Source organism: Crocodylus siamensis, chromosome 1, assembly GCF_052110815.1.
Source record: "Crocodylus siamensis isolate JL-2025a chromosome 1, ASM5211081v1, whole genome shotgun sequence".
Classification (NCBI taxonomy): domain Eukaryota; kingdom Metazoa; phylum Chordata; order Crocodylia; family Crocodylidae; genus Crocodylus; species Crocodylus siamensis.
The window spans coordinates 216,070,318-216,092,373 of NC_143395.1; the positions used below are offsets into that span (position 1 = coordinate 216,070,318).

The window sequence follows — 22,056 nt, forward strand, 5'->3', positions numbered from 1 at the left end:
AGTCAGAGAAGCCCTTCCTAGGGTCTTCCAGGCCCTGGCTTCCCTTTACATGGCACCCAAAAACAGGGGTTTTTTTGCTGTGACATGAGTCTAACAGTCCTCCTGGCAAGGAACATGGATGGTCATAACGCTTTTATGGCATGTCCCTGGCTTGCATGTTCTTTATATGCCACATGATACAGAACAACTACTTCAGAAACATTCCAGAAATTTAAAGCATATTGAAACAACTTTCTATAACCCTCCCTTTGTGAAACCAGATAGTTTAGTCATCATTAAAATTCAGCTCCATAAGGAGAGGGATAGATACCCAATATATATAGAAACCTTTAAAACTACCTATAATGACTTTTTAATGCATAACAGTGTAGAGATTTTAAAACCAAATCTCTTTGGATCCATTTGACAAGAACCTTATAAACTGTGGAAAAGAAAGAGACCCAGATCTATGCTAGCAAGACAGCCCATCTGATGTAAATGTGAAAACTCCTTGATGGACTGGAAGGATCAATTAAATTCACACCACTATTTGCCTTGAGGGCTAGGGACCCTATTTAGAGATCTTGGCCCAACTAGGCTAGGCACCATAAAAATTTATAACTAAAAAGGGGATCCCTGCCCTTAGGACGTTCCAAATTAGAGATAAGACCAGAGGCAGCAGAAAGAGATGGGCAGGTATAAAGCACAAGGGAACAATGACACAATATTGACTAATAAGGTGACCAGCAGTCACAGCTTTACCAGTGTCAAGAATTCAAGGTAGAAGAGGGTTTTAAGGAGGAAGATGAAGAAGGGTAATAAGAGCACTTTGCGATTATCTCCAGGGAACTATTTCTATTCACAGTGGAAAACATGAAAGAAAGCATGAAGTTCTGTGCTAGGAAGAGTTTATACAATGGGCAATGACGGATGGTATTCCTAGCAGAGCAGAGGCAGGAGTCAATATTTCATTTGTGTCTTGGAGAGGGTAGGTGAGGTGGGGATACATTGTGAAGGGTCTTAAAAGGTAATATATGTTGCCCGGGTTTGACACGGTGGGGGAGGGGGAGCCAGTAGAGAGAAGGATAACATAGTGAGGCGATGAACCAGGAAAATGATCTTTGTCCCAGTGTGCTGAAGGTTATATGTGGTATACCTCAAACCTGGGAACTCTTGGATTAAATCTTCTTGAGAACTAAATAGCTATGTGGCTCCCTTAACTCAACCAACACTGGGCAATGCTCGAATATGGCTCCCACTTGAATACAAAGAGAAAGAATTAGATGGAAGTGCAGACTGAACATCTGATACAGCAGGAAGATCAAATGTTTAATCAGAATTGCATCTTGCAGTGAAATGGCCCCTCAGAAGTTAGCAGATTGTAAATACATAACTTAATTAAAAGAAAAAAATAGGTCATATTTTCCTCACACACATCTGTGGCACATCCATACTTAATATTGACAATAACAGAAGAGAAAGGCCAGACATATAATAATACTGGAAATAAATCACATTATCTCTCATTCTCTGGGGTTCTGTTCCTCCTCCATCTTTTCCTGGCAGTGCTTTACATTATTTCTCCTTCTGCTTCTGCAAGTGATGTGCCAAAGCCACAAAATATAGATCTGGGTTTCAAACATCCTAAAGTGGTTTAGCTCTGGAGTATTTTGGCTCGGCCAACAGAGCCTAGACAGGAAGTCTGGAGCAGAATCTAAATATCTCCCCAAGTCACAGCATCTGGGCAGAGTCCAATTCCTAACTTCTCTATCTAGGTCTCCCCATTCTTCTTTCTCTGTCTCCATCTCCCTCTTTCCCTGTATCGCACCATGCCTATTTTTGTGGCCACCGACTTATACTAGATGATTTGTTTCACAGTATTTTTCACCTGGAGCGAGTTTCTTCACTGGCAGTCATGAGACCTCTTCTATCCCTTTTCCAATAATTTCACAGTCAAGGCCAAAGGCCTAGTCAAACCTGCATGACTGTTGAGCCAGCATGGCTAAAAGGAACCAGCGGTACACAAAGGATTGGTGCAGCCAGTGTCACATTTGACCAGTTTTGCCTCCCCAGCTCCAGTGACCAGGTACACACGGGTTGGTCAGCTAGGGCAGCCTTGGTAAGGGTCTAGAGCAAGGTTCGAACTCCAGCCTCAGGTTGCAAGATGCTTTCACCACTTTGCTACCACACCTGTAAACAGCACAACATACTGCTTAGAATCCCACATCTGGGGCCTGCTTCTGCTCCAATAGGAGTTTCCCCCTTCATCTAAATGGACATAGCTAACCATAAATGAGACCAGGAAAGAAATCCCCCTCTCCTCAAAGAAGAAGCACAAGGAGGAAGAACAGGGAAAATGGATCCTACTCCCCTCTCCACTGATAAATCTTTAAGGAATGGCTTGTCAGGATGCTTCAATGTTTTCTTACCTACCTGCCCTGTAGGGTCAGGCTAATGACAGAACTATTCTCTTTTCAAGACTGCCAAGTGGTGTGGAGTCAAAGGAGCAATTAGTTACTGAGCAGGCTGGGTGATTTCACACTCATCGTGTCCTACACCCTGTCCAGCTCTGCTGTCTTTAAACCTGGAGAAAATACCTTCTTCCCCCACTAATGTGGGCAGAAAGCTGGTGCCTACAAATAGAGGGAGTCACATTTAGTCACTCATATTGCCACCTACCTCCTCCTTCAAAGAAAAAAGGTTGGAAGGGGATTCAGCAAGTTTCAAAGGATTTTCATGGGCTTATTTAAACAGAAGAGTTTTTAAATGGAGATGTGTTTCCTTTGCTCTGATGGGGCACATTGCCAGCAGTAGGAACTACAGGTGTTAGATTAAGATAGTAACTAAATGCAACCACAGGGTCAAGAGTATACTGCTCCAGCAGACATCATTTAAAGAGTTAGAGAATAGTCAGTTCCCTGAGCCAATCTGGCTTCCCCCCTTGTTGCAGACTAAAAGTAGAATTTTAGTGCATTTCAAGGGCTTTCTGACATTACTCATCATGTGAACTTACCCCTTTGTTGCAGCTGTTTAAGGTGTTGTTGACATATCCTCTGCCTGCTGTGGAGGGGAGCAATGCAAGGGTTGCAAGTTACCTTCCTGGGTCACTTACCTGTTGGGGTGAGGTGTCTCCAGGTGATGACAGGCTCAGGTCTCCCATTTGCCATGCACACCAGGGTCACATTGCTGCCCTCATTCACGGTGATATCCGAGGAGATGTTGGAGATCTTTGGTGGAACTGTGAAGACAAAAGGTGGTTGGACCTTGTTATCTAGAGGTCTGAGGGACAGGGAGCCTGGCTCATATGCAGTACGGTCAACCAGAGTTAGCCACTGACCCCTTACACAGGCAGTGCTAATTATTTTAGATAGATACAATATAATAACAATCACCGCATCCCACCCCGATTATTCTTTAAAGCCCAACAGAACCCTAAACACAGGAAAAGTTACAAGCCTTTTCTAAGAAACGTGCAGTCTGAATAACCACACAAAGCAATCCAGGCACGAAGTACCCTGGGTGAGCTAGAAGTCATTCTTCTCCAAGAGCACAGAATGGACCTGAGCAATTTCTGAGGTACTGACAAAAACAAACTTCTTATTGGAGGTGATGTTTCCACAGGAAAAAGAGCAGAATTTGACCCGGTAATCTTAGGAACCTTCTTTAGAGTAGTCATGTAAGAGAGGAGATTTTCCAGGGAAGACAGTCTCTTCTTGTTTGTTTGTGGGCTTCCTAATTTTTGTGTAGTATGCCAAGGGCAGCATTTTAGGCTTGCAATGGGAGGCCATTGCTTGTGGGATTCATTGAACAGATGGGTTTAAACCGGGATTTGAAAGAAGAGATGGCCACCTGAAGCACCAAATGCAGGAGAGAGGTCTTGTGCAGGAGATAGCTCGAGGAAGGTCTGAAAGGGAGAGGCGGGGACTGATACAGAGGATGGTTTTGTTGGGGGCTTGGCTAAGTAAGAAGCACACGGGTGGGAGGGAAAGAGAAACAAAGAGAAGAAACAAGCACTGCTACAGGGAAACTGGAAAGCACAGAGAAAAACCCAGTGGGGCCCAATGCCTCAAGAAGCATTTTGCATTAACTTAGGATATTGCCTTATCTAGTTCCTTTAATACCCAACAGCTAAAATCCAATGGTGAAGCAAATGGCACTGATGGGTTAAAAAACAGGTGCAGGCTGTAAAAACAACAGGACTTGCCTGGATGTAAGCATATTAAATGAGTAGAAAGTATGTATGGAGGAGGAGGGCACTGAGAAGGAGGAAGACAGCATGAAAAACATGCAAGAACCCCAGATGTGAGGAAGGATGGGCAGAAAGGACAGTTTGCCACCACAGCCTCCTACCTGCTGCTTTTCCTACTATTCCATAAGAAGTCAGATCTCCCCCGTGGGTCACAACAGTATTGCACCGCAGTCCCCTGTAAGCTCTATCTCCCCCAGTCTCAAGCCTTTAGCGGGCTGCTGTGTTACTCCATGTGCAGTAAGAGATGGGCATTCAAAGGAAACTTGTGAGCAACCCACGTGGCTGGCCCACAGCAGCACTAAAGCATGGGTACAGTGCTGCAAGAATCACAGTCCTTCAGACTCATTTCCACATTCAAAACATCCCAGCTGGGCCCTTTGCAGCTCCGATTGCGTCTGTAGAGCCTAGAGGCACTGCACGCATTTCCTAGCACACTCTGGGCACAGGCCCAGACCATGTATTAATTATTGTTACATCCCCTGAGCAGAGACAATCCATGCTGCTAAACCAGAGACTGCTTTATTGGTGCTGTAAACAACAGCTCAAGATGAACTTGACACTAAATGAACTTGTTTCATTGGTGACCAAAGCAGCTGGACTGAAACCTGAGCACAGGAACCAGAGAAGGGAGCTGCCTCCCTACCTTAAAAAAAACCAAACAACCTTTCCCTTACAGAGGATTACAGTTAGTAATAATGATTGAACTTCTACAGCATCTTTCACCCAGAAGCACTCAATGAGCTGTCTGCAAAAGTAAGTAATAGCCACGATCAGATAGGAGCGTGCAACGCAGCATAGGGGTAGTGGGGAAAAATAAGACAGGTTTAACTAAGTCCATGGAGGAAAGCCCCTGTCTCTTGAGTGAGGTTACATGTTTCACTTAGACCACACTTAATCTCTGTGATGTTAAAGCTGTGTTTAAAGTCAGAACATACTGTGAGTAGTTGCATATTAAGACTCAACACCATTTCTTGCCTGCACAGTTCTGACTTGCCACCTGAGGACTGGAGAGCAGAGGCATGGCTAGGAGCCAGGATACCTGGACTCCATCCCTGCTCTGGGCTGGGGGGAGGGAGAAGGCTGGGAGCGATGCAACCTGGGAATTCCTCATTTTATCTCTGTGGAGTAGAATAAAGTTACCCTAACACAAACTAGGTTGCAAGGTCTGGTTAACCCTCCCCTGAAGTAGCATAACTTTGAGACCCTCAGAGGGCACTTAGCATGAGTAAACATAAGAATTAGGGCTGTGCGAAGCTTCGGGTGCTGATTCAATTCGAAGGCGATTCGGCCCAATTTGGGGGCTGCATCTCTGATTCCGAATCAAATGAGGAGACCAATTAAAAGGTCTGAATCAATTCAAAGCTCTCTGAATCAATTCAGAAAAGATTCAGAGAGCTTTGGAGATTCGGGCAGTCCCCACCCACTGTCACAGGGAGCGGGACCCAGACTCCGTGCTGGTAAATGGTGGGGGGGAGCTGGAGGAGGGGGGAAGGAGCCATGGGGGGACCTCTGCCAGGCCCCATCCCCTGCCTGCTCCCCCAGACCTCCTGAGTGGCCCCCGACCTCTGCCCCCTCTCCCAGCCCCACCATGGCTGCCCTGCCCACCCCAGCTCCTGGCTCTTTAAAAAAAATAAAAATACAAAATACAAAAATACAAAAGCCCCAGCCTCACCAGCTACTACAGTGGCCGTCAGGACCTCTGGGGGCTTGTGGCAGAGCCCCCCATGCAGCATGGGGCAGCGGGGGGCAGCAGGGATCATGCCCCTGCCTGGCAGCAGCTGGTGCATGCTGGGCTTTTTTTCCCCAAAGAGCTGGGGCTGGGCAGGGCAGCCATTGACAGGGCTGAGAGAGCGGGTGGAGGATGGGGCCAATTCGGCGGTAGCTGAATCTCCGAATCAGATTTGGCTGAATCAATTCGGGACAGTGATTAAGATCACCGAATCGAATCACTGTTCCCCAAATCAGCCAAATCTGAATCCAAAGCAAACACTAGCCGCTTCACACAGGCCTAATAGGAATGCTCACATTTTAAGTGCTCTTAAGTCTGACTTAAGTATAATGGGTAACTGCACCCTTATAAGTTGTCATGGCATCATTAAGGTCTGTAAAGGTTGACAGGACTAGGACTTAGCTTTAGGAGATTCCTAAAGATCCTCCAAAGAGGCAGCTTAAATCATCTACTGATGAAATCTGAAGGGCTGAGCTGACCCTGCTGGGATTTGAATGTGTGACTCCAGGTATTTAGTATCTGCTGCTTAGGCCTCTAAGGTTTCCCCTGAGGCAGTACAGGCTGTTCCAATCTTTCCTTTCTCACATTAATGTCTCACATCCCCGCTTCATACTCAAGAGGATACGGGGGAGTTCGGTAAAAAGGAATCATCTAATTTTTTTTTTTTTTCATTCTCAGCTTCAGAATGTGTGTGTAGTGAGGAATGAAACAAGATCATTTTCTGCTTTGCTTACCACAGAGTAAACAGACAGACGCTCCCCTCCCCCCATCGCTGGCAGCAGGAACGGATGGGTATTTGGAGGCAGCTTTGGACAAGGAGGAGGGAAGGCTTTCCAGAAGGGGCGGCTCGCTCCCACCTGGTCCTACCACACTCTTAAGAACAGGCCATGATGCCTCCATTTCCATTCTATAGGCACCAAACTCATGGCCAGTGTTCTGGAGTCAGGTCAAGCTGAACAGACAGCACGGCACCTCCTTTCTGCACCAGGGTGGTGCTAAAAGACTTTTTTTTTTTTTTTGGTGTTCTCTCGTCATAACCTTTCTGGTACTCTCCTGAAGTGCTCTGCACCAAGGGCAGCAGTGTTAGATAGGATTACAGTAAAAATGAAGTCTGCTCTCAATCATGTGTGAGCTCTCAGCTGAAGTCAATGGAGGTGCAAGCACAGAAATGAAATCTCAATGCAGTCAGGGGCATTTTAAGGGGGTGAATAATACTGCATTTACCTATACAGGCAGGGCCCCTGTTTTCAAGGATTTCAGAGGCACAGAATTACCATTCCATGCATAATTTGAACCTAAAATCTGAGCAGTGATCACCTGCGCCACATGAGTCAAGTAACAAGCCTAGAGCATAATGCATACCTGAGCCTGCTAGTAGCTGGAAAAAATAGTTCTGAAAGCTACATTTTGGAGACCCCCAGCATCTGTCAGCCACAGAATATGGCAGCTTGCTGTGGTCAGACATACACCACTTCATTACCACAGGAGGTGGTCGAGGTAGATAGCATAGCAACGTTCAAAGGGGGACTACACAAATCCATAGATCATAGTAGCTATTTAACAGAATGGTCGGAGATGTTCCCTCTGGCATCTCTAAACCAATTACGGTGGGTGCCAGGACAGGTATTGAATAGGGGATAGATCACACTAGAGATACCTGGTTCAGTGCTCTCCCTCCACAGAATCCACTTCTACCACTGTTGGAGACAGGAACTGGGCTAGATGGACCATTGGTCTGACTGAGTATGGTATTTATATTCTCTCTTGCCTCCCTACCCTGCTAGGATCTGCCTACTGCTCTGCAGCATCCACCACAAAGGGAGTTATTGGGACAGCTGTGCTTGCTTTCAGCATTTTTCTCTGGAGTCAACTTGAGCAGCATGTAGGGAGGAAGCCAAGAAGCTGGGTACTTAAAACTGCAGGCTGGTGGAAATAGCTTCCTGGAGAATAGCAAAGCAGCCTGGGGTAAAAGATCCAGGGAGATGAGGTGTCTTAAAATAGCTGCCCCCTCCCCTGCAGCATGTGGAGAAGAAAGGGGATGCTGAGCTATACCAGCTAGTCAACAGCCTGGAGCCAAGGCTTGGAGGAAAGCAAGTCAGGTTGCCTACAAAGGACCCATGTTATCAAAAATAAATCCTATGCAATTTTACATCAAATAAGTATATCCAGCTAGGGCCCATAGTTTTGTGCTGGGGGGAGAGGGAAGAGGAGTAGTGCCCCGGGGCAGACTGCATTTTTGTGGTTGGGGAATGGAGGGGTTACTGCCATGGCACTGAGGGGCCATTGGTACAGAACTTGGCTCCACTGTGCTGTGGAGTACATGAAGACTAGCATTCCAAAATGATGGATTAGTTTAGAGACCTATTTCATCCTCCTCTTCCTAGCAACTCCATCTGGGATGTAGCACTACAGCTGCCTAACAGTGCAAAACTAGAACTACCCACAACTACACCACTGACACCACAAAAAGGCTTGTAGGGAGCCAGAAAACAACTACCCCATTTGGAAATGAGGTGGGATGCAGGATCTCATATCCTGATGTCATTGGGGGGAAAAAAATGTCATGAGTGAACACAGTTGAGGCCTTGGTTATATGCCTCTTGGGCCCTCTAGCACATGACCTCACATTGACTCAGGAGGAAGAACACTGCATACTGAATAGCTTCATAGTTTCTAGGGTCGGAAGGGACCTGAGCAGCTCATCAAGTCTGACCCCCTGCCATGGCAGGAAAGAGTACTGGGATCAAATGACCCCAGCAAGGTGTTCATCCAGCCTTCTCTTAAACACCCCCAGGGTAGGAGCCAGCACCACTTCACTTGGAAGTTGGTTCCAGACCCTAGCCGCCTTGACTGTGAAGTAGCGCCTCCTGATATCTAGCCTAAATCTACCCTCTGCCAGCTTGTGACTGTTATTCCTGGTCACTCCTGGTAGTGCTCGGGGGAACAGGGACTCCCCCAGTGCCTGCTGGTCCCCTCTGACTAGTTTGTAACAGGCCACTAGATCCCCCCTCAGCCTTCTCTTGTGGAGGCTGAACAGGTTCAGGTCAGATAGCCTCTCCTCGTAGGGCCTGCCCTGCTGTCCCCGGATCATGCGAGTGGCCCTCCTCTGGACCCTCTCCATGCTGTCCACATCCCTCTTGAAGTGCGGTCCCCAGAACTGGACACAGTACTCCAGCTGCGGCCTGACCAGTGCCGCATAGAGGGAGAGGATCACCTCCTTGTACCTGCTTGAGAAGCATCTGTGGATGCCTGACAAGGTGTGGCTGGCCTTCCTGACTGCCTCTCCACACTGCTGGCCCATGTTCATCTTGGAGTCAATGATGACTCCAAGATCCTTTTCTGCCTCTGCACTGACGAGAAGGGAGTCCCCCAACCTGTAGGTATGGTGCCGGTTGTTCCTCCCCACATGCATCACTTTGCACGTGTCAGTGTTGAAACCCATCCTGTTCTCATCTGCCCACCCCTGTAACCTGTCTAGGTCCAATTGCAGCCTATTCCTCCCTTCTAGTATGCCCACATCCCCCCACATCTTAGTGTCATCAGCAAATTTGAACAGGGTGCTCTTTACCCCCTCGTCCAAGTCACTGATGAAGATGTTGAACAGTGTGGGCCCGAGGACCGAGCCCTGGGGGACCCCACTGCCCACGTCCGTCCAAGTTGAAAATGACCCGGTCCACTACCATTCTCTGGATGTGGCCTCCAGCCAGTTGGCGACCCATTTGACTGTGTGGGTGTTGACACCACAGTCCCCCAGTTTCTTAATGAGAACGGGGTGAGAGACAGTGTCAAAGGCCTTCTAAAAGTCCAGAAAGACTATGTCCACTGCTACCCCTGCATCTAACGATTTGGTGACCTGGTCATAGAAGGCACCAGGTTGGTCTGACAGGACCTGCCTCTAATGAACCAGTGTTGGTTGCCCCTAAGCATGATCTCCCCTGCTGGCCCCTCGGGGACATGCACCAGAATAATTTTCTTAAAAACCTTGCCCAGGATCGAGGTAAGACTAACTGGCCTACAGTTTCCCGGGTCCTCCTTCTTCCCCTTTTTGAAGATGAGAACCACATTGGCCCTCTTCCAGCCCTCTGGCACCACACCAGAGCACCACGAGTGCTCGTAAAGTCGTGCCAGGGGTCCCGCAATGACCTCAGCTAATTCCCTCAGCCCTCTGGGGTGGAGATCATCTGGACCAGCTGATTTAAATACATCCCGTCCCTCCAGAAGTTCCCTAACTAGTTCCTCACTAACCCTTGGCCTAGGTGCGCCTCCCCTGGAGTCTAAGGGGGGCCCAGAGGGGGAGTGGCTGTTCTGGTCCCTGCTTAGGAAAATGGAGGCAAAGAAACTTTTAAACATGTTGGCTTTGTCATCTGGTGTGACGACCAAATTTCCTAGCGTGTCTTGCAGGGGCCCCACATTACCTGGAACCTTCTTTTTGCCCCCAATGTATTTAAAAAAGGACTTCTTGTTGTTCTTGATCCAGGAAGCTAGTCCCAGTTCGATCGCTGCCTTGGCCTTCCTGACTGCCCCCCTGCAACCCTGAGCCACCGCAGTATAGTCATCCCTGGTGATGGCCCCTCCCTGCCATTGGGTGTACACCTCCCTTTTTGCTAGGAGACATTTCCAGATGCTTTTGGTGAGCCATGGGGGCTTTTGCGCCCTCCTGCCCACTTTGATCTGTGTTGGGATTACCTCCCTTTGGGCTTGGAGCATCGTCTCCTTAAGGAGCGACCACTCTCCTTGGACACCTGGCTCCCCTCCCCTCCGGGACCTCAGTGCTTCCCTGACTATTCTCCTTAGCTCATTGAAGTCCGCCCTCCTGAAATCTAGGGCTGTTGATGAGGATGTGTATTTCTCCTTAATGTAGAGTGCCACGCCCCCACCTCTCCTTCCTATCCTGTCCCTCCTGTACAGCCTATAGCCCTTGACATTCACCACCCAGTCATGCCTTGGGTCCCACCACGTTTCAGTGATCCCCACTATGCCCGGGTTGGTGTCAGCTAGCAGGAGGGTAAGTTCCTCCTGCTTGTTTCCCATACTATGAGTGTTTGAGTCTCTTCAATGCACTGAACTAGGGAGGGTTTTTGATTAGCTTCTAAAATGTGACAGAATCATTGTTCAGATTAGCCCAGCTGCAGACAGGGAGAGAAGTGGCAGTTCAGTTTTACAAGTATAACTTGCTACTCTCATTAAAAGGAGGATAGGGGTATCAGGCTAGTGCTATCAGACGGGTACATAATCCCACTGGGGGTCAGAGTTTAAGATCTCTGACTGACCAGACCATGCTAAAGAGGGCACTGATCGATGGACTTCAACCTGGAGAGGTGAATGGGGGACTGTAACAGAGCCAGAAGGCTCCTGTTACTTGAGGACATAGAGTAGCAGGCTGAGCTAATTAGAAGGAAACTAGTCAGCCAGGGGGAAAGACAGAGGCTAGAAATCCTTCTTGCAGAGCTCGTTACTCTGCAGTAGTCCAGCAGGGCAAAGCCTTGCCTGGGGATGCAGGGGCCCTGATGCAGTAGCTAAACCAGCAGCAGTAGGCTGCACTGGAAGCCAGGTAGCCAGCCTAATTAGAAAACAAGGATGGGTAACTGGGGGAGTCACCTGATCAGAAAGGAGAGGGCCCAAGACGCACATCAGTTTAGGGACTGAGCCAGGGCAGTCAGTCTGGCTCTGCAGGTTGCAGAGGAAAGAGCTCTTCCGGGAGTGGGCTGTAGCTGGACAACTGGCTGGGATCCTGTTATCCCTGAGAGCTGCAAACAAGGGCCTGAGGGCCTGAAGGGAGCTGGGACCCAGGATGAGGAAGATTTTGTTATAGAGTCAACAGGCACTGAGCTGTGTTACAGCCAGCGGGCTTAGAGTTTGGTTTATAGCTGCTGTGCTTATGTTTCCATTTAAGTTTAAACCTATGGCTTGGATTTGGGTCTAGTAGGGGCAAGAGGAGGTCCTAGAGTGCCAGAGAGGCACACAAGGCTGGAGTTGTGTGCACCCCTGGATCGGGGTGCAAGCTGCAGTTTAACCCAAGGTGGCAAGATACAGAGCTGGGGGCCCACCAGTAAAGAGAGCTATACGGAGACAGGGCCAAGGGATAAGCACCTGTAAGAGACACAGCAAAGGTTGGGGACCCGCAGCCCAAGAGGGGCAGAGACAGGGCTAGAAAGCCCCAGGCAAGAGAGGGGCCAAGACTAGGGCCAGAAACCCACAGCCCAAGAGGGACAAAGATAAGAGCCCAAACAAGGGCTGGAGCCCAAGAAGCTAGGCCCAGTGCAGTGGCTCTAGGCTAAAGGGACCAGCTGAAGCAGAAAGGCAAAGGCCAAGAAGATTGAGGCTGCAACAAGGGACTGGAGGCCTGAGATGGGCTGGTGGTCTTTTGGGGCAAAGTGCCCACCTAAGTGATGACTGGGGATACCTGCAAGGCAGGGGTATGGCGATAGGGAAGGTCAGAGGCCATGCATAGCCCATAAGGTGACTGGTGCCCTAGAGGCACATACAGGCCAGGAGGGCCCACCTAACGTGAGATCTAGGTTGGGATTAGCAGGGTCTGAGAGTGATCCACTAGCAGAAGGACTGAAGCTTGCTCCTGGGCTCTTGGGCAGCTTCCCTTCCAAAGCTCTAACTAAGAACATCAAGACATGGCAGGAGGGAGCAAAGGGAGAGTAGTCTAGAGCCAGAGCAGGACAGGGGGCATCACAGCCACCTCTGGAGGACTGGTCCTGTCACAGGAATATCTTTCAAAGTTCAGCCCCTGAAGTTAATTCAGGATAGACACAGATTTCATAAGGACCTAACCACAGCCTCCCTATACTGACAGGAAGGTTCAAAGTGATGTGAGGTCTTCAAGGATATGAAAAAAAGAAAAAAAAGGAGGAAAGATTTGAGGGCAGGGGGAGTGATAGAAGAACTAAGCTTGTCCTCCAGAGAGGTAACACAAGAACTGGGAGGAGGAGGAAGAAGAGGAGAAGGTATTAAATACAGGAGCTATGCCATGTTTTAGGTCCTTACCTTAAACTCAAGGGGCTGCCCCTTTCTATCCATACAACAGGACAAGCAAAAATCTGTTCTGGACTAACCTAAGATAGGAGCACATGATGGAACAACAGGTCATAAGTGAGGCTCTGGCACAACTGTGCAAAAGCTAGTTGGAGTGGTATAGCAGGGGATCTCAAAAACTGATAACAGAGCTCAGTAGAGGAGCTGTATTGAGGAATTCTGCACTGTGCCTGTCTGGTTTTTGCCAGAGCTATTGTTTCATCTTCATTTGCTAAGCACCAAAATAAACCCTGGAATAAAAATAGGTCTCGCCTACCAAGCAATCTAAATGCCCAGGAGGAGGAAGATGTAACCAGATGGTCACATCTGGCTGCCACTTCTCGGATGAGGGGTGGGGGGAGGGAGAGAGGAATGCTAATACTGAAATCCAACTGGGAACGTTGCTGCTGGTTTCTTCCAGCTGCTGCCTTAGCCTGGGGATAGGGCTGAAGGGGTGGGGAAAAAATTTCACAGCTAGCCCAGAGCTGAAAACATGGTTTTGTTTGACATGTTCAGAATCCAAAGCTGCATAGTGCTAAAAGCTACTGGATCTTAGTGCACAAGCTGATTTCACACATGTAAAAGTTGGAAACTTTTTAATTCCAAGGGTGTCAAGCCAGTGTGTTAAAACATCAAAGGTGTTACCATCCACGATGGCTTCTTTTGTACCCCTTGCTTTCTTGGCGCCTGTCACTTTTTCATATGCAGCTTTTTAAGACAGTCTTAAAATGAGATACTCTGACCTTAATTTTCACACGTGGTTTGCATTGCAGTTTCTCAGTTCTGGGGTGGCTGGAAGCGAGGAGATTGAGAATGCCTCTCTGCCCCAAGGACCTCTGGGTGTTTAAGCCTGCCCTCACCTAGCCTTTTCCCAGTGACTGTCATATATTAGCATGTTTGCTGGGCACAAAACAGAATGCAGGCTGGGTTGTTTTGAAGCCGTGAGCATTGTCAAAGCTACACAAGCGTACGAATCCCATGACAGACAGAGAAACAATCTGCTTTCTGAGGGACCAACTCATGGAGAGAAAAGGAGCTTTTTTCTTACTTGAACTTGGAGGGAGCTCTCTCATGGCAAAGTGGTGACTCCTGCCAAACACTTTCTGGGGCTAGAGAACTGAAAAGGCATGGCCAGTGTCTCAAACAAGACCTCTTTGGGATTTTCAGAGCAGAAAGTTGGTGAGGAGGCCACCACAGAGTGCTGGACACCTTTGCCAAGCAAGTCAAGACTGGCACAGGACAGTTCCTGCCTCTTTTCCACCATGAGCAGATCACAGAACAATCCAAGTCCTACTTTGCATGCACTGACGTGGAGCTGAGTAGGCAGAATACCACATCTGGGAAAAGCGGTCACCACAAAAGTTTATACCATGCAGCGACATGTTGCTTTGCCCCTGGAGGTGGAACAGATGCCAGCAACAGATTCTGGGTGTTTTGAAATAATTAGCTCTGAGGAAAAAGATGTATGCAGGGTCACGGCCTTTCCTCTCTGGCTCCTATCCACAAGGCACTCGTGATACCAGCTCAACATCTCGGCTTAAGCACCGCTGGAGAGAAAGAATACCACAGGCAATTAAGCACAGCTAAGAGTCTCTGTGCAAGAGAAGCCCAGAGCTAGGATAGCAGAGGGTGCTGCACACAGGAGTGAGGGGCACTGGCAAAGCTGTGTGGGGAGCCCAGGGATGGGACAGCAGAGGATTGCTGCCAGGCAAGAGCGAGAGGCACTGCAGTCATGCTGGAGAGGCTTGCACAGAACCTGCTTGTACTGCACTGACTATAGTTAACTGCTGTCAATCCCTCCCTTTCACAGAACTGCAACTCATGCACATTTAAAAAATAAAAAGAACAAGATATGGGGAAAAAAGACTCAGCTGAGCTCCTTCAGTGCAATCACTGTTACTCTGAAAGCAAAGTGATTGGTTTCCACAAAGCATAACTGTGCTTCCAGAGAGCCTGCTACAACCATTATTAGCAAAACGGATGGGGGGGGGGCGGGGGTACAGGGGAAGGGAGCAGCAGGGGAACCACCAACAGAAACATAGACAACATTTGTCTCCAAACTGCCTCTCCTTATAACCAATGCCTTTCAGAGATCAAGAGCTCCCCCCTTCCCTTCCCTAGTACCTCCCTGGAATGTGTGTGATGGGGCAGCTTGTCACTTGCAGCAAAATAGCAGCAACCAAAGAGGCTGCCAGGGAGGGCAGTAGATGATCTTTTCTCCTAGGGAGCAAGATGACCCAGTGGAGGGTGTGCTGGTCAATGGTGAGAGAGATACACACCTTTGCACAGAAGTAATGATTCCCTAATGAACCAGACAGGGGAGGATGTCAATGTCTGACTAGGGAACTTCCCTCAGATGGGTTGCTCAGATTAGGTTATAGCATCTCTTCCTTCTTCACCATCCCTCTAAGAGGTGTGTCCTTTGTTTGGCTGGCTTTGTCCAGCCTAGATCACATCATCTCACACAACCTCCTCAAGCCAAGCAGGCTAAGGGGGCCTGAGGCCTGGTCAACAGAAATTTCTGATGGTGCAGCCATGTCAGGAGTGTGAAATATCACCATGCCCTAGCTCAGGGGTCAGCAACCCCTGGCAGGCATGCCAAGTATGGCATGCAAGGCCATTTTACTTGGCATGCGTTGGGGCCTGGGAGGGGAGACAACAGCTGTTTGTAGCCTTCCAGCTGCAGCCAGCCCAGGCTCTGGGTAGCTGCTCCCAGTTGGGAGCCCCAGCTGCTCCCAGCAGGTGGCCGGGAGGCTGCAAGCCCTGCTGGGAGCAGCCCGGGCACCATGGCTGGCAGCAGCTACCCCAGAGCCAGGGCTGGCTGCAGATGGGAGGCTACAAACAGCTGCTGCCTCCCTGCCAAGGCCCAGGCCCCAAGAGATGCAGTGCTGGCATGTGCTGCCTCTCTGCCCAGGGCCGGGAGACAGCTGGGGCAGGGGCAGGGGGGAAGCAGCTGTTTGTAGCCTCCTGGCTGCAGGAAGCCCAGGCTCTGGGTAGCTGCTGATAGCCACGGAGCCCGGGCTGCTCCCAGCAGGCGGCTGGGAGGATGGAAGCCCTGCTGCAAGCAGCCTGGGCTTCATGGTTATCAGCAGCTGCTCAGAACCTGGGCCAGCTGCAAACAGATGCTGCCTCCCCGGCCCTGGCCACCTCCCAGCCCCAGCCCCAGCCCCAGCCCCAGCCCCAGCCCTGCGCTCCAGGGAGGCAGGAGATACCGTCGATGCTCCCTGCTGTGCTGCCCTCGCTACCGCTTCTGCAGAGCAGTGTTGGAACCTGGCACAGCAGGGCACAGTGCAGGGTGCAGAAAGCTGCCTACCACTCTGAGCTCCCCGCTGCCCTGGCCACACTTACCCTGCAGGCAGGGACAGCAGCGAGGGACACAACCCTGTGTGCTGCCCGCACTGCTCCCATGCACACAGGGGAATTGTGACCTGGCAGCACAGATCTTGGAGCAGCAGGCAGCTTCTCCGTGCAGCCCCTCTGTGCACTGCCACCCCAAGTCGCACATGGTGTGTTCCTGGCTCTGCTGCCCTCCCCTGGGTCCTCCAGAGCACGGCATGGGATCCCACACAGCCCATGGGATCCCACACTCTCAGGTCAAGAAGAAAACCATTAAGGCCCTCTGTCTGAGGTTAAAGAAACTTTCAGCCACTAAAGCCTCCACAGGTACTTTTCCCATTAGACCTTGACAGCCCTTATTTCCTTTTTGGGGGTGGGGGTGTTCTAATTAACGACATTTTAAAACAAATACAAAAAATCTAATCAGCCCCAAGGTGGGGGGATGAGCATACTGCCCATCACGTGGCACCTTGAACATTTTGGAGTTGTCACCTTGCCCACCACAATTAGAAGTCCTTTTCTAGGGCATCTAATTGGCACAAATTGGCCTCATTAGCCATTGTTTAGTTAAAGTATGAGTGGGGACAGGGGGCTTCAAGAGGGGATGAAGCTGGTAAATACAACCTAATGGCTAATTTCCCTCTTGTGTGTGCAGCAGGCTAATCACAGCTCTTTACACTAGTAACAAGGAACAGCTTGATGCTGCTCAGGTTCACTTGAGTAACAGGCTTAGGGCTAGAAAGAAAGAAAAAATCCAGGGCTTAGGGGAGAAGCCTGCTAATGTTCCTGAAGTACTTTGAAGATGCTAAACACTACACAAATGCTAGGTATTGTTCTGCCCGGGCTGCTTCATGCAACAGCTTCTGATTGAGAGACAGACAGAGCTTGCCATGGGACTATAAGATCACATCCCTGCTGGTAGTTACTAAAACTGATTTTTGTTAAATAATGTAAACTTTAAAATAAATAAATAAATAAAAACCCTTCTGCAGTCTCTCAATCTTGCGGTCTGCTTTTGTAATTGCTTTTTTACGCCTCTCCTTTCTTCCTCAAAAATATTTCAAGCTGGCAGAAGCTTTGAAGATTTTTAACCCACTTGCAACCAAGATGCTTTTCATTAGGTATTGCTGAGCATTTGTCACAGTGTGAAAGCTAACCCTATTTTGTCACTGAGTCTGCCACGCAGTCACCCCTGTCCTCTCCCTGCTAAATCAACCATGTACAGCCAAAGCAAAACTACCGCTGTTGACATTCTATAGAGTACTTACATCAGAAGGGGTGCAGGGGATTTGGAACTACCTTGCATTTAATAAGACTCTAAACACAAAATAGGAAGTTGGAATGAAAACATGCAATGCACAATTCATTTGCTGGATTATGTGGTGTCAAGCAACTAACCACATTAAAATGATGCAATCAGCTGACAAGCTGCAACACCCCTTGGTCAAAGCAAGGCTTCATCTTGTGACTTCCAGCTAGACCTAGAGGACTAGGTCTTTTGTCTGCATGAAGAGTGTGACTGAACCACTTCTGGGTAACAGAGAGAAGGCCAAGCAAGTCTCCTTGGATATGAATGACCCTGAATCAATGAAATATTAGGATCCAGACTTGAATTCTGCAGGTTAGGCCCATCCCTCCATCATTATCTCATTAATTTTAGGCTGTATGCATATAATCGAGATATTTCTTCAAATAAGCTATTTCAGTACTGTTTGGAAGGTAAACTGAAACAGCTTAGACCAAATCTTAAACCAACCCTGGCATTTTTTAGAAGTGTTATGATGTTGTGGGATGGAAGTCTAGCTTCTCAAGCCAACCATGCAGCCCAAATCTCAGACCCTAAGCCTATATCCTAAACCAATTTTAGTTCCAGGAGAGGACTCACCTACCAGTGAGGTTCATCCATTCATAACTTTACTTTGTTTGGTCTAGCAAGGCACAAGGTGAAGGATAGAGATGTTATAAACCTATACCTGTGGATTTATGTCTTGGCAATATACTGAGTATGGATACATAAAATTAATGAAAGAAAAATATAACAGGCCAAATTCTTCCTGCCTGTCCATTTGCTGATGAACTTGGACTACTGCATGGAAAGTATTTGTATCTTTGATGTAAGACTGATTTTTGATTACAGTACCAAAATCTTAGCTTGGCCAATAGCAACTCCGTTATCCACAGCACATCTCTCTAAAGGGCATGTTCTATACATTTACAATTCATGCTGTTTTGGGGCTTTCAGCCTGCAGAACAGATGCCAAGCGCTTTTTGAGTAAAACACACAGAGGCTTGCTGTGAATGCACAGCATTGTTCGCAAGACATGTGTAAACAACAACAGCAAAAAGTGTTTGCTAAACTAATTCCAAGGGATTAACCCATGGGATGTTGCCTAATCCACAAATCCTAAAACACTTCGAGGACTAGGGATGTACGTAGGATTTAGTCTTTTACTATTTTTAATACCAGAGGGTATTTATTTACATTGCTATTATTTAAATATTAATACAATTGATATGCATTATCATATATACAAATATAAATTACATTTATATAGGCTGAATTAATGCAAGATCTCAAGGTATTCTAAGCCCCTGAGGAAAACAAATACAGCAAGAGGAGCAAATTTCCAGACATTTTGGTCCCAGAAATGGATTTCTGAAGACGTAAGGGGAAAAAAAGCCTCCTAAAACTGTAGAAAAAAAACAGCCTTCAAATCCAAGTATCAAAAAAATCAGGTTTGTATAGGTTGTAACAGAATCCTATTGCACTGCTCCCTCAGGGCCTGACCCACTAAGCAGGACCCATGGGGTTTTATTCCATGATGGTCTTTGCTTTTGATGCTACGGGTCTTAAACTAGACTCAAACTGGGAGAGGACACAGCACTCAAAACCTGCTGTACCCAGAGAAGGGAGACTGGTCAGTGGGAGGAACACTGATCAAAGGCATGTTTTCAATGAGACCTGACAGTCCCATGCTGCTGGCTGTTACCCTTTCCTTGGGCTAGATGGTATGAATGAATCCACAAAGCTGCAGACCCAGTGCTCAGAGTCAGTGGTTGTCAACTGTGGGTATGCATACCCCTAGGGGTACTTAAAAGGGTCATGGGGGTATGAAGAATTGATGTGGCCAATAATTGCTACGTGCATGCGCACAGCTGTAACACAGCCTGGCTACCTGGAAAGCAGTCAGCTCTGGCTGGTAAGTCTGTTATTAGAGCTATGGGAAGCTTCAGTTCCTGATTCAATTTGGCAGAGATTCAGCCCAATTTGGTGGTTGAATCTCTAAATCCAAAATGAATCAGAGGACCCTTTAATCTCTCCGAATTGAATCAGAACCCTCCAAATTGATTCAGAAAGATTTGGCGATTCGGATATGGACATAGCTTTAAATGTTTTTTCTACGTACCTTTAGGTAGCAGGCGGCTCGTGAATGGTGCGATGCTGGGGCACATGGAGCATCCCACAGGAGTGCAGGGGGCTCCTCAGCGTGCTCAGCAGCAGACCCAGAAGTGGACCAGAAGCACTTCTGGTCCACTTCCGGGGCCCCCAGGAGCATGCGGGGGGCCCCCTGAACCTCCCTGATTTGGTAACTGGTGCCTTCTGGGTCTGCAGGTCCCCCCGTGGCTGATTGCTGAGCTGGGAAGGTGCAGGGGGCCTCCCGCAAGCTCCCTGGCAGACCTGGAAGTGGACCGGAAGTACTTCTGGTCCACTTCTGGGTTCGCCGCCAAGCACACAAGGGGCCCCCCATGCTCCTGTGGGACACTCCATCTACCCCAGCATTGCAGCGTTCACAAGCAGCACCTGGTACCTCAAGGTATGTAGAAAAAACACTTAAAGCTTTGTCTATGTCTAAATGACTGATTCTCTGAATCAGCATCGAATCTTCAGATTCGGATTCCGCATCAACGAATTGAATCACTGTCCCCAATTCAGGTCGAATCTGAATCGAATAGGGCCCATTTTGCACACCCCTATCTGTTATGGGGGAGGGGTGTGGGGGAGAGTGTGGGGCTGGGGCAGCCACAGCTGTGGCAGGGTGCAGGACTAAGCTATGCGGGGGGCGGGGTCCCTTCCCAGCACTGCTGCCACCTGCGCCAAGCACAGCCCAGCCCAGCCCCCACCAGGAAGAGCCCAGTGCAGCCCCAACTCCAGCCTGCTCTGCCCCACATGCCCTCCTGGGGTACATGCAGCAAAAGGAGCCACTACCCTCCTCGCCCCCTGGATGAACCACTTGTGGCTCCATCCTATGTTCCACTTCAGCTGGGCAGTGTCTGCCCCAGCCCCAGCCCCAGCCCCAGCCCCAGCCCCACTCCCTCCCTCACTATGGGAAGCACTCTAGAATTCACTGTAGCCCCTCCAACCCCCCCTCCAAGTGCTGCCGCTGCCCACTCTAAGCACAGATTGGCCCAGCCCCTACCGGGTAGAGTCCGGCACCAGCCACAGCCTGTCCTCACCCCGTGTGCAAATCTGGGGGCACATGCCCCCCCCATGCCCTCCCAGAGCCACTCCCCCTATGCAGCTCAATGCCATGCCCTGCCCTGGCTGGGCAGCCCCTGCACCTGCCCCAGCCCTATTCCCTCCCACACAGCTGAGGCCTCGATCTGCCCATCCCCCCACCCCACTGCAGTAGCAGCCCACTGTTGCCCACCATGCAGATCCAGTCGCACATGCCTCCCATGCTTTCCCAGAGTTGCTCACAGCGGTGGGAGCCAGCATTCCCTCTAAGCTGAATTGCATGCACAGCCATGCAGGTGCACTCATGCCACGCTGCCAGGCGTGCCTGTGCAGCCATGTATACCATGCAGCTTAAAGAGAATGCTGGTGGGAGCTGCCCTGGGCCCCCCCCCCACGTTCGCTCATGGCTCCATCCTGCGCCCTGACCTGGCTGTGCAGCACCTGCCCCAGCCCCACTTCCTACCTCTCTGTAGGGACATCAATCTTCCGCCCACCCCTCTCTTAAGGACAAGAAAAAAATATAAAGGAGCACATGAGCTCAAACTTGGAGACAGAAGTGGTACATGTGTTAAAAAAGGTTGAAAACCCCTGCTCAAAGTAGATGACTTTTCTGATTAACGAAGTAGAAAAAGAAGACTAGGAAGTGCAAAAGCTGTATTTTGAAGCTGGAAGTGAGGACATAGGTGGACTGAGATGGGAAGGGAGTTTCCCCTCATGCACATGTCTATGGATGAGTGTAATGCACTCACTCACAGCTCTGGGATTGGTGCTACAGAACTGGTTTTCATGGTTTTTTCAGTGGCTGCAGCCTGAATGCTTCTCATTTCAGCCAAGTACCAGAACAAAAAATAGGGCAAGGGCATGCAGCTCCTCCACTTCACTGTGCAGTGAGCTCTGAGTCATGGAGTCTGAGAAGTAGGGCTGGAAGGGGCATGGGCAACCAGCAAAGCCCAGAAGGATAGGAAATACCCATAGTAGAACACAGGCATAGTGACTCTGAGATAAGCCACTGACTGTCCAAGCTCTTTTTGAACACCTCCAGTGATACAGAGCCCACAACCTTCCTAGGCAGTCTATTTAACTGCTTAGCTACTCTAAGAGTGAAGAAGTTATTCCCGATATCCAATCTAAACTTCCTATGCTGCAACTTTAAGCCATTGGTCTATGTACTTTTCTCTGCAGCAAAAGAGAAAACGTGTTTGTGGCAGGCCTGCGTGCTATCACCAGGGGGATGGACTGGCCCTGAGCCTACTCACCCACCACAACTTTTGGGAGGTGCCTTCT

The 22,056-nt window shown here is 49.1% G+C and overlaps 1 protein-coding gene across 3 annotated transcripts in view; it reads right to left on the bottom strand.

Moving 5' to 3' along the window:
- Nucleotides 1-22,056, bottom strand: part of LSAMP (limbic system associated membrane protein) — a 570,525-nt gene that overhangs the window by 284,964 nt on the left and 263,505 nt on the right. For all 3 annotated transcript variants that reach the window (XM_090056554.1, XM_090056572.1, XM_090056563.1), the window contains exon 3: nt 3,092-3,217. In XM_090056554.1, the coding sequence (XP_089912680.1) occupies nt 3,092-3,217 (126 nt within the window). The remainder of the gene's footprint in view (nt 1-3,091; nt 3,218-22,056) is intronic.